This window comes from Capsicum annuum, chromosome 2, assembly GCF_002878395.1.
Source record: "Capsicum annuum cultivar UCD-10X-F1 chromosome 2, UCD10Xv1.1, whole genome shotgun sequence".
Taxonomy (NCBI): Eukaryota; Viridiplantae; Streptophyta; class Magnoliopsida; order Solanales; family Solanaceae; genus Capsicum; species Capsicum annuum.
The window spans coordinates 91,716,543-91,728,850 of record NC_061112.1 but is presented as its reverse complement, the minus strand read 5'-3'; the positions used below and the strand labels follow the sequence as shown (position 1 = coordinate 91,728,850).

General features: G+C 37.3%; 2 protein-coding genes across 7 annotated transcripts; one reads left to right on the top strand and one right to left on the bottom strand.

Annotated features, from left to right (window-relative positions):
• Positions 1-788: 788 nt before the first annotated feature.
• On the bottom strand, positions 789-1,208 carry LOC124896205. Its single transcript, XM_047407733.1, has one exon. It carries the CDS (start codon positions 1,206-1,208, stop codon positions 789-791), a length of 420 nt encoding a protein of 139 aa, XP_047263689.1.
• Positions 1,209-2,613: 1,405 nt separating this feature from the next.
• On the top strand, positions 2,614-12,298 carry LOC107858752 (protein RIK). Of its 6 annotated transcripts, none has more exons than XM_016703525.2 (13): positions 2,618-2,878; positions 4,005-4,221; positions 4,638-4,736; positions 4,845-4,879; positions 4,962-5,037; positions 6,597-6,692; positions 6,769-6,855; positions 7,491-7,584; positions 7,735-7,852; positions 8,003-8,498; positions 10,556-10,660; positions 11,051-11,294; positions 11,773-12,298. In XM_016703525.2, the coding sequence occupies exons 1-13, from the start codon at positions 2,805-2,807 to the stop codon at positions 11,889-11,891; spliced, it is 1,860 nt and encodes a 619-aa protein (XP_016559011.2). In that variant the 5' UTR covers positions 2,618-2,804; the 3' UTR covers positions 11,892-12,298. The 6 variants fall into 6 exon arrangements, 5 of the variants coding, with proteins under 5 accessions (XP_016559014.2, XP_016559011.2, XP_016559013.2 ...); XM_016703524.2 differs by having other exon boundaries at positions 2,619-2,878; positions 7,491-7,608; XM_016703528.2 differs by lacking the exon at positions 11,773-12,298 and having other exon boundaries at positions 2,614-2,878; positions 7,491-7,608; positions 10,556-10,719; positions 11,051-11,193.
• Positions 12,299-12,308: the final 10 nt, after the last annotated feature.

Genomic DNA, 12,308 nt, shown 5'->3' with positions numbered 1-12,308 from the left:
TGAATTTTTCCTTGGATCAAAAAATAAAATCTCGTTTTTATTTTTCATGACTCCATGAGCAAGTTTCAGAAATTAATAATGCATTTTTTCCTTCATTTAGTAGAAAAAAAATTATTGAAATGATGCATTAGAGGCTTCATTTCTTGTGGACGACGAACAAAGACCTCAAAACATATTATTTTTTGAGAAATTCTCGAAATGCCCCTTAATACTTGTATGTTTTTGCTTTTGCTGCTCAAACCATGTGATATAATAATATTTTGCTAAATATGCAATGAAAATGTATTGTTGTTTACGAATTTATTTTACCAGGTAGTATGTGCATGACTTTCTTCTTGGGTCAAAAAATAAAACCACGTTTTCCTTTGCCATGACTCCATGAGCATGTTTCAAAAATTAATAATGCAATTTTTCCTTCATTTAGTAGAAAAAAAAGATTATTGAAATGATGCATTAGAGACTTCATTTCTTGTGGACGACGAATAAAGACTTCAAAACATATTATTTTTTATTTTTTTTATTTTTTGGTTTAAGGATGTTGTATTATTAATAATTAAAATCTGTCTTTATAAAGCCGGGTAGAAGCTGACCATCTACCTCCAGTTATCTAATTCTCACTACCTATAACACTACATAAGAAAGCGTCACCAATTTATACATAAGAAAAGTAATCTAACTTGTGCAGTCATTCGTCCAGGTTGCTATATGTCTTCCCTGTATGTGTAGGTGCATGACTATGGATCAATCGTTTTCTGTCCCTTCTTGAACCTCAATGTGTTTTTGTCATGTCATATGTTGTAGACAACCATCGCAAATGTGTTGTAAATGGTTTCAGCATAAGCTCCCTTCTTCTTAGCTACTTTGCTCATCCAATCAAGCTCCTGCTGCCATGTGCCAATGCTTCTTCTAAGTTGCAGCCAACTTAACATTCTTCTCCACACCTGGTTACTGTATGGGCATCTGAAGAATAGGTGGTCAAAAGTTTTTGTATCTCCATTACAAAATATGTAGTTCATTGGAACTTGAATTCCTATTTTCTGAAGCCTCACTACTGTTGCCAACCTTTGTTGCACTGCAAACAATAATATGAATTTGAACCTCGGGTGCACTTGCTTATGCAATATTATATTCTTCCATGGAACCTTAGGCAGTTGAGGCATCATGGATTGATATGCTCGTTTGATTTTGAACTTGCCACCTTGTACCATCTTCTCTAATACATTTTGAATTGAGCACTGGATAGCTGCTGTGACATCACCACTTGTCTGCTGTCAATAACTTTTTTCACCACCCAAGCTGCATTTTTAGGAGTTGACATCATGTCCAACTCATTATTCTTTATATAGTAATAATGCACCCACTTAATCCACATTGCTATTTTTAACTTGCCAAAGAATATGTGTTTCTTAGCCCGTGAAGAATATCTCATATTCACATAAAAATCACACCACTTGTTAGAGTTTAGATGTCTCTAATAACAAGAATAGTTTCAGGATAAAAATTAACCTTTTTATACTTTTATTTCAAAATAATCATTAATAAAGGAGATATTTTTGAGCTATTTGTTAGTTGAAAGTAAAGCTGTCAATATGGGTCGGCCCAATCCATCCGGGTTAGTCCACATGAGCTTTGAGTTTAACGGGGTCAGACCGGGCTGGCCCATCAAAATGATGGACCAAAAAACACCACGCCCACACTATTACTGTGTGGGTTGCGAACCTCACGGGCCAGCCCACTTTTTAAAAAATAATATTTTATAATTTAATTTTAGAATATTAATAAACATAAATATTACCATACAATATTTTATAATGTTAATACTTTCTTGCCAGTTGGCGAGATAGAAGCTTTCTTGCCATTTTACCATCTCTTTCAAGTTTCATCTTCGAAGATTTGAATTTTTTGTTCCCCTGCCGTTATTACATATTGAGCAAAAGTTGAGACGGGGATTCAAATCTTCTAAGTGGCGACACAAAAGGAAGTCTCCAACACCTCAAAAAATACTCTTAATAATGAAATTAAATAACTTTTGACATGATATCCTTCGAACCAAATAAAAATATTAATAAGCAATCTAAATAGTTGCATGTAAGACTTATGGGCCGGCCCATGGGCTAGCACAACCCACATTGCTCAAGCCCCACGGGCCACGAGTTTATACTGGTCGAGCTAAAAAGCCCTGTTCTTAAATGAGCTGCAAAAATTGAAGTTCAACTCCATTAAATTACAGGCTGGGCTGGCCCAACGACTCTAGTTGAAAGGGAGTTGTGAGTCACAATAATAATGGTATGGGCATTTTTGAATAAAAACATAATTTTAAGCTATTTTACTAGTTAAAAATTTGTGAGATAAAAACATAATGGTGGAGCATTTAAAAAAAAAAAACTTAAAGTTTGAGTTATTTTATTAGTTGGAAGACATTTTTGAATAAAAATTGTAACTAATGGTGAACTTTGACCCAAATAAAAAACTGATTTTGCGCAAGAAGGAGGGCTTGAACCTCCGGCCTTGAGGTTAGCAGCAACACGCCCAAACAAACTGAGCTATTCCAGCTTTTGATATGCCGCATCAGTAAATTAAATTAAAATAGTACTTCTATTAACATTTCTTGCACGTGCATGTCACAAGAAATCCCTAGCATCGGCTCATTCGCCTTCATCCAAATCCATTGTGGAATCTGGAAGCCAAAAATTCTTACACAATTGGAATTCTGTGTGCCCCTGAAATTTCAATCCTTTTTCCGCTCTCCATTGAATCAAAATAAGAATCATCGAGAATTGGAGTAACTAGAAATTTCTTCATCAATGACAGAGGATAATTGCCCTAGAGTTTCATCTTCTCAACACATAGACTCCAATTCTTCATCAACCAAGCAAAGGTGCATACAAATTTTCAACTTTTCATCTTAGTTTTTTTTGAAGGCAAGCAGCTTCAGTTGAGATCTGAGTTATCATTGACTCGGGTCAAAATTGAATCCCTCGCGTATGACTAAATTTTGTTCGCTGTCTCCTGAATAATATTTTTTGATTCATTGTCTCTAGCTGGTTGATACATTGATTGATATCCCTTTTACTCTGATGCTAACCGAAAACACTTTGGCAGCTGATTAGTACTTTAAAACAGTTGGGTCAGCCCAGTGCGCAAAGCGTCCCGCACCCCAAGGGGCGTGATGTAGACAGCCGACCCTAATGCAAGCATTAGTGCCTCAAAGTTCAAACTGATTAGTACTTTGTTGAGACAAAATTGTTGCTCTGTAGGAAGAACACGCGGAGGATTAGCTGTTTTCTAGGCATTTAGTGAATCTGGTTTAATTCGATAAATATTAGCCGGATTGTTTGCATTATTCTGTAGAAGAGGGAAAGAAAAATAAACAACAACAACAGCAATAACAATGAGAATAAACCCAATATAGTCCCACAAATGGGGTCTGGGAAGGGTGGGGTATATGCAGGCCGTACTCCTACCTTCATGGGGTAGAGAGGCTGAAAATAGAATTTTGGAACAGTTTGAGGAAAGAAAAATAAGCATAAAAAGTTATGTACTAGGGCTGAATGGATATAGAGATTCACTTAACTGGCCCTAGCTAGTTTAGGATTAAAACATAGTTGATTGATTCGTAACAACAACAAACCCAGTGTAATACCATACGAGGGGTCTGGGGTGGTGGTGTGTATGCAACCTTACCCCTACCTCGTGAAGGTAGAGAGGCTGTTTCCAATAGACCCTTAGCTCAAGTAAAGCATACAAATAACAAGTATGTAAAGTAAAAATAATTAAGAAGAGAACGTAGCAACTAAATTGATTGATTCATCGTAAGTTGATTGGTTTTGTGTTGGGCTTACCTAAAGTAAGCATGCCTTTTTCGGACTTGGTACTGGTGTGTGAGCTCACACTGGAGAAATTATTTGATTGATTGATTAATATTAGATGAGCGACATCTTTGTACTCTAATAAGAAATTCCAAGTAAGCGCTTCTGGTGGTATAACTTTTCGACATCTTCCAGGAAAAGGAGAAAGTGGGATCAGCCTGCGGAGACCTTTGTTCCCGAAGGGGCAGTGGTACCTGGGATTTTTCCATTGGCAAATGTGGGTTCTCTTGCTGGTATCACACTACCTAGCATAGTTCCAGTTTTGGGTGCAGCTTTTACGAATCCTCTTACCGCTATTGGTGCTACTACAGTGCAGCAGCTTCCCGTCATTATTGCCCAAAAATCAGTTCAAGTAAGATCATCGGAGAAGATGCTGCTTATTATGTTCTAGTTTGGAAGTTTTCCCCTATTATTTGAGGGTTGTCTCCTAGCTCTATTAGTTATTAGCCAAATGCAGGATTTACGTATCTCCCAACATTTGCTTCTCTTCCTTTTCTTTGGGGCGGAAGAAACTATTTTTGTTGTCAGTAGCCGTTCCAATTATCTACCTCCTTACATCAGCATCAAAATGAAAAAAGTTCTCTGGTTCACTTTCCTGTGGTTGTCTTACTGCAAATTAATAGTTAATGTGTTTATTATGCATCATTTGGATTTTTACTGAGTCAGTCATGTTCTTTGTGTTATTTTTCCTTTACCCTTCTACAAAATGCTGTTCAGAATCAGCTATCTTTTTTTGGTCACTTCTGATTTTGCAATGAGCTATTGCAGCCGAAAATTCAGGATGAGTTGATAGCAAGAGAAATTGTCATTAATGATGCTGATCCGTCTATTCGCTACAGGCTCACAAAGCGCCAAACACAGGAAGAGGTGAATATTGTTAATGGGTTTATAAGATTAAAGATGAGTCAACAAGCAAACATGATTATCTTAAGGTTATGCACAACATTCTTTGATCAATTATCTCTGTTTCTGCAGATTCAGAAGAGCACGGGTGCTGTGGTTATAACTAGGTAGTACACCATGAAGTCTTATATTGCTTATTATTTAGCTTTTATTTACAGTATGATACTTAATAGAACCTGGATGTTGCAGGGGTAAATACAGGCCTCCGAACGCACCATCTGATGGTGAAAAGCCCCTATACCTTCATATTTCTGCTGGGGCACATGTAAGCAATTTTAGTTACTTGCGTTTAAGATGCACCATCTGTCGAGGAAGATTGCGGATGAATTTTTGTCCATCACTAAATTGCATGGATAAATCATTTTCTTGAGCATTTTTAATTAGTCAATACATTTGCATGTGGCCTCTGTGGTGGACAAGATGAGGGAGATGAGATTGAGATGGTTTGGACATGTGAAGAAAAGATACGCAAATGCCCCGGCGAGGAGGTGTGAGAGGTTATAGTAGAGTGTTATCTCACGCTCGTGCCGCGGTAGGCTTGGCGGTCGATAGTATTTGCATTATGCTTGCAATTTCTTGTTGTTCGATTACTGCTACTGCTACTACTACCTGATGTTTCTTGTGCTTCGTTTATCGCATTATTCTGACATGTATGATATGTACTCTATTATTTGCTACTATTGTCTTATTTTCCATGTCTTGTTTTACCTCTACATTGTATTTTTCAAACGGCTTTGTTATGTGTTTACTTGAGCCGAGGGTCTTTCGTAAACAACCTCTTTATCTCCACGACGTAGGGATAAGGTCTGCATACACTCTACCCTCCCCAGACCCCACCTGTGGGCTGTGGGAATACAATCTGGGTATGATGTTGTTGTCTGTATTGCTCGGACCTTCATTTTTGGTGTTGCACCCATGTTGACCCGACATTGGTGTGGGGGTGGGAGTGAGAGTGAGGCTGGGATCCTTATCCAATCTTGTCTACAAATTTTGATACTTTGATCAAAACAACAACAACAATATACCCAGTATATTCCCACCAAGTGGGGTCTGGGGAAGGTAAGTGTACGCTGTCCATACCACTACCTCAAATGTGAGATACAGAGGTGGTTTCCAATAGACCCCCGATGGTACTTTAACCAAAATAGATGGAGAAATTCCGAGCAACTTAGGTTGTGTATTTGCCTAGTGTTAACTCTTTTTTTGAGTTTGGTTTCTGTGTTTTTTCCAACCTTTGAAGTGGTTACCACCAATATTCTTCTACTACCCTTCTCTAGTAAAGCGTCATTCACTGCTTTTTTTTTTCCTGCTTTTATCAAGTATATACTATACATGGCTGGAGAATCTTTAAATATCTGGTCTTTTTAAAAGAAAAACCTATGGTGGAGCAAATCATATTCACATCTCCTGAACCTTTTCTAATTTGTTGTTTTTATGTCTACAATCTTTCATTTATCCAGCCCAAATTTAATGTTCATGTTTGACTTAGCAAAGTTAGTGAGAGTTGAAAACATAAAAGTATAAAGTTAAAAGTCCACTGATAACTTTTGTTATTGTAGTAACAAAATTAAAGGAAAAAGTTGAGTGGTGAAGTTATAAAAGGGATCTCTCATTAAGTTTCATTTCATGGTATCTTGTATTACGTAAAACACTTCGCCATAGGGAAGTTGAACTTATCTTGGGTCACATTATGAAGAAAATATTTTTTTTGTTATAGTGGGACTTCTCTCTGTAATCTTTCCAGTTTTGTTGTTTGAACTTTTACTTTACTAGGTGAAGTGATTGATTGCTACGTTGTATTTACATGTATTGTGGTTGGTTCAGCTAGAAACAACAGTTGAGAGGATCAAAGCAGTTGATCGTGCTGCTGCTGTAGTGGAGGAAATGCTGAAGCAAGGAACTGTTAACAATGGATTAAAGGTAAGTGGTAACTACTGAGGTTTAACTGGACCTGAAGCCAGAAAATTACTGGAACATCTAACTCTCTTATCATCAGGTCAATCATCTGCTGAGTACCTGTGTATACCTGGGCTTTGAGGCTGATCCATCAGCAAATATTACTGTGCGCATTCGTGGACCAAATGTGAGCTCCCTCTATCTAAGTTTGGCCTTCTTCCCTGGTTTATTGAATTATTGTGGTATGTTTCCTGTCGAGGATTAAGTTCTTTATCAAATTTTGAATGGATGAATTCTCATGTACTTAACAACACAAATAATAGAATCTTTTGTTTTGTGATTTACGATCCATTTGCCTTGTCAATTTCTTTTCCCTATTTTTTGTGATTGCTGTCGAGTTCAGATATCGGGAAAGTTCATTTAGTCGTTACTTCTCTGATATTGATCAGATGTTCGCATCAATTACTCTTTATTGATCAGAGTCTGGTCTGAGTAATTATATGATTGTTTCTTTCCAGTAGTTTGGGTGTAATTCATTACCCACCCTGTGTATTCACCTGGTTCATTATCTCATTTATCTCTTTTGGCAATATGATTGTTTCTTTCCAGTTGTTTGGGTGTAATTCATTCCCCACCCCGTGTATTCACCTGGCTTATTATCTCATTTATCTCTTTTGGCATTATGATGCTTGATGTGCTCCTTTAAACTTTATTCTTATTTATAGAAACCTAAGAGATTCTAATATTCTGAGCTCTCTCTGACATCTCCGTCCATTTGGAGAGATTTTCTTCTGTGCTGGTGGTTGGTTTTTGTAAGTGCAGGATCAGTATATAAATCACATTATGAATGAAACTGGAGCAACTGTCTTGCTTAGAGGACGTGGTTCAGGATATTCAGATGGAGGGCCGGGTGAAGGTGCCTATTTGTTGATTAAGAGAGGCAATTATTTTCCCATGGTTCAGAGTTAGCATGATAAGATTAGTTATCAACTGTGTGACACTGGCCAGATTTCTCGCCTATAAAAAAGATTAGTTATTCCTCATAAATGTATTCTTTAACGTGCAGATGTGCACCAACCTCTGCATTTACTCATATCAAGCAATAACACTGCAAGTCTTGAGCGTGCGAAGCTTTTGGCAGAAAATCTTTTGGATACTATTTGTGCTGAGTGTGGTGCTTCTAGGTATGCATGTTTCTCTGAGTACATGAAATGTGATTGCAACCTGTTAATTTTTTGTTCAGAAGAGGTTTGTGGGCTGTTATTTTTTCATGGTTCTTTTTCTTTTGTTAGCTTGAGTTCTGAATCCTCATTTTTGTGATTGTCAATCCATAGAGTCTCTTCTTGTAAGGTTTATGGAGCTGTTCCGCCTCCACCACAACCGCTAGCCAGTGGTCAGGGTTCTGGAAGTGAATCAGAAGTCAATAACATACCTGCAGCCAGTGTAGCTGCACAGATTTTGAGCTCCACAACAGCAGCTGCAGGTGTGACTAGCGTTTTTTCTCAGGGTACAGAGCAGCAATCTCTTGGCTCACTGAATCCTGTGCCATCTCAACCTCCTACCAGTCGCTATCCTCATCAATTAGTTACTAGTAGAACAAGCTATCTTGGTTATGATGGTATATACCCCCAAGCCACTGCTCTGCAGCAAGTTGCTTTGGCTCTTAGGCAGTCTACTTCTCCAGCCACTGCCACAGTTGCTCCGGTAATAACGGGAGCAAGCATCACCTCACAGACAAGTATAGGTACCAAGAAGGACAAGCGCCCTGCACAGAAGCGTAAATTTCAGGAATTGCCGGCAGCTGGAAAAGGCCAAGCAACTGTAAACCAGGTATGTGCTTAGTCTCCTTGACCTATACGAAGGTATCTCAAGGCAATTGGCCTTAACTGGCTTTTAATGAGAATTATAATGGTCATTTCCGAGTCAAGTACATAAAGCTTCATAATTGACCAGAGATGGGAAATGAATATTGAAAGCATTTCTTATTATAATTTCTGGCAAATGAACGTAAACTGGAGTATCCAGGAGTTCCTATGTTATATCTTTCTGCTCTTTGAAGTATGCAATGGGGCACTGTCTGTGCAAAAAGTTTTGCTCCAGTCCTCCAAAATAAGCTTTTCTTTTGGATGAGGACTAAAATGGTAGATGATATCATGTAAAAAAGAGGGAAAAAATTAGTACTGAAATTACTATTATTCCTACTCAGTTAGGGGTCGTTTGGTACGGTGTATAAGAATAGTGCAAAATATAATGTATCAGTAATGTTTGCATTAATAATGTTAGTATTAGTTATGTTGACATTTTTCTTATACAGTGTTTGGTTTGTTTTATTAAAAATAACATGCATTGCATAATTTTTTTTTAAAGTATTTTTTTGCAAATATCCTCCAAAAATATGGTGGAAAGGATGTGGAAAAGGTTTTGAGGGGCAATTGTGTCTTTAAACATGTTAATGCATGCATTTGAACCCATTGCATTATGAATACCATGAAGCTCCATTTATTAGTTATACACACCTTAATACCAAATAGAGTGTAACAAGCATTAGTTATACATAGTTTGAAAAAGTATAGCAAACAAGATACTAGTAATACACAAAGCTATTGGTTATACACAGGTTGAAAAAGTCTAGCAAACAAGATATTAGTAATACACAAAGCTAATGCATGCATTATTTTTTCTAATGCACTCTACCAAACGACTCCTTAGTGGAAAATTGAGGGATACATGTATCACTAATCTGAAAGGATCAAAAGCACCTCCAAGTACTGCTGTTTTCATTGACCATTCACTATGTGGTATCTAGCAGAACGACTGCTAGACCGACTATATAACTGAAAAAAGATGTTGGCTTGTGTGAAACAAGTTTCCTGTAGTGGTTGATGAAAGGTCACTGAAATTGTATTATTTCTCATTCCTCATTTGGAGGGCCTCTTAACCAAATCACCAAGTACCTGTGATTTCTCAAAAGATATGCTCTGAGTCTAAGCCTTCATAACTGTGGTGCTATGCGCCGTAGCTATATCCTGTACATCTGCCTCGTTATATGTGTAGTTGTGTCCGCTAATTATTTCTCATGCTTGACTGATCCTTCTGCACAGGAGTATGCTATGTATATGACAGATTTTTTACTTCCCTTCAACTATATAAATGGTACATTCAGACCTCTTTTGAAGAACTATCCTCTATAATAACATTTTCACTGTAACAACCATGTTTTCTGCGGAACAGATTTTTCTTATTATGTTATATTATATGTTTTTATACTAGCATTTCACTATAGCAGCCAAAAAATATAGGACAAACAATGTTGTTATAGAGAGGTTTGACTGTTTTAATATAAGGATGAAGTGCAGCTTGTGTAGCATGATGACTGGGAAAACTGGGATTTGTCAGATTCTCTTATTTTTTGATCTCTTTTGAATTTAGTTTATCCTTCGCCCTTTAGTTTCTATTCACCTCTCATATGTCGCAACTGTAGCAATCCATGGACTGCATATTGATCTGAATCTAAATTTCCAAGGTGCTAGTTAATTTAGCCGTATATCCAACACAGTTGTAAGAATTAGGAATTTGTCTGATTTTTTCCTTTGTTGCTTTGGTTATTTTATAACATTTCCCTGTTATAATTAGTTTGGGTTGGGGGTAGGGGAGTAAATAAATATAGGACTCCTTTGTTTCTCGTTTTAAATTTGTATCACATTGCTGTTCTAAATGGAGCTTTTGAAATTCCTCAAATTTGCTTCCCTTAGATATTTTTAGTTAAAAAGCATGTATTTATTTTTGGTCTAACCTTTTCTACTTGATATTCCAGGTAATTTCTCTGACCTTGTATGAAGCTAACAGGCTGATAGTGGAACTCTGTTGGACCTTTGTATGTTTCACAGGATTCTGGGATATGTAGGAGGCATGGGGTTGCTGCATGCTATTTCAGTTTTATGGTGCCGATGCAAAGATACCATGCCCCTTCTGGTTTTGGCATTCTGTCAAATGTTAATATGCTAATATGAAATGCACATTATTTACCTACTTTGCTTCAAGTACTACAAGGGTAATAAGATCTAGCTCATAATACACTGCTTGTAAGGCTTTCAAACAATTTCACCTTTACTATGAAGAGAAATTTTCTAAACGTAATGATCTAAGCTCCTTGTAGCAAGTGATAGAAGAAAAGTCAAGTTGCATATCTTTACACTATGAGTCCAATTTATTCAAGTCGAAATCAGTATCTCTTAGGATCACGAGTTTATTTTACACCTTCCTTTGCCTGCTACTATACAAGTAAAAGAATGTTAAGTATGTTCTCAAAAAACTTTAAGTTTACCTCCTTTTTTCCTGGAATTTTTTTATGGATGGACCCTTCCTCCCCTTTTGTTTGCCAGAATCCGCTGCAGAGTCCAGAGCTTCCAATGCTTCAGGAACGAATGTCAGATGCAGGCGATAGAGGCAAAATTGGTACTACGACTCCGAAAAAGTTGGTTCAGCCATTGTACAGTTCAATGCCGCCTCCGCCACCTCCTAGAATGATGTCTCCACCACCACCACCACCACCAAAGTTCCAATCATCCTCACAGAAAGTGCATGACAACAATGTGGTTAATAAAGCTCCATGTGAAACTGTTCCGGGTATTTGCCATCACTCCAAGCTATTTGGTCTCAATATTTCAATAAACTCTTGCTTGGCTTGTGTATTAGTGAACTACCTACCTTCATTACCCCCTTCTTTTCCTTGCATTTCTTGTTACTAAGTAGAAGTGTGAAAATCCAATTATTCCAATTAACATGTAGAGATCTTCAGTAGTTTCATTACCTGGCAAAATTTTGCTATCCTTTCACATGGATAGAAACTGCTTCTTAGATCTGACTGAACTTTTACTTTTTTTTAAAATCTCCCATCTTTTATATTTGCTTCGATTTTGTATTATATGGTTTGAGATGAGCTTAAATGGGTGAGATATTCAATGAAGATGCATATAGCCAATCCAAAGTTGCTTGGGATTCAGGCATAGTAGTGGTTTTTGTCGTTATCGGACTTGAACTTGTCTATTTTTACAGTGTTCTGAAAGTTTGTATTTGATTGTTTTATTTAATTTGTGCATCTCAGATACTTTAGTCCAGCTAATGGAATATGGGGATGACGACGATGATGATGAAGCAATTGGCAGACCTTTGAGAAGTAGCTCAAGTGTGCTAGCAACTCCAAAGCCATTCTGGGCTGTTTAATAATGACCACTGCACATTTCTGATTTGGCATTCTCAGTTGACCTGGAATTGGCTGGTAGATTTTTGTTGGCTGTGGATCAGGTTGTGAAATATTTATGTACCCCCCACACCACCACAAAAAAAAAAAAAACGAGGCCAGGGATCCAAACAGAGGAAAAGAGGAAAAATAGTGTTCTATAGTATTGCGTCAAGTTGGTAAATACCTGACTGCAATTAGTGCCCTATATAAGATGACTCGTAGAGACTCTACAACATTGTATCTCGATTATCCTTCCCTCCAGGAAATTGAAACCAGAAATTGTTTGCTGATGGTCCTGATAGAGTTTAACTATTGAGTTTTTGAGGAATTTTGTTTACTAAAAACAAAGATATGGCAGCAGATTCGTCTTTTTTTTTTTTTTGAAGCATCATTGGGCA

Excerpts from the sequence above, each read along its gene's own strand:
- LOC124896205 (XM_047407733.1), bottom strand. The coding sequence starts at position 1,208 with ATGGTACAAGGTGGCAAGTTCAAAATCAAACGAGCATATCAATCCATG.
- LOC107858752 (XM_016703524.2), top strand. The coding sequence starts at position 2,805 with ATGACAGAGGATAATTGCCCTAGAGTTTCATCTTCTCAACACATAGAC. Across the intron at positions 4,222-4,637 it reads TTGCCCAAAAATCAGTTCAA|CCGAAAATTCAGGATGAGTT; the intron begins GTAAGATCATCG and ends GAGCTATTGCAG. Across the intron at positions 5,038-6,596 it reads ATATTTCTGCTGGGGCACAT|CTAGAAACAACAGTTGAGAG; the intron begins GTAAGCAATTTT and ends TGGTTGGTTCAG.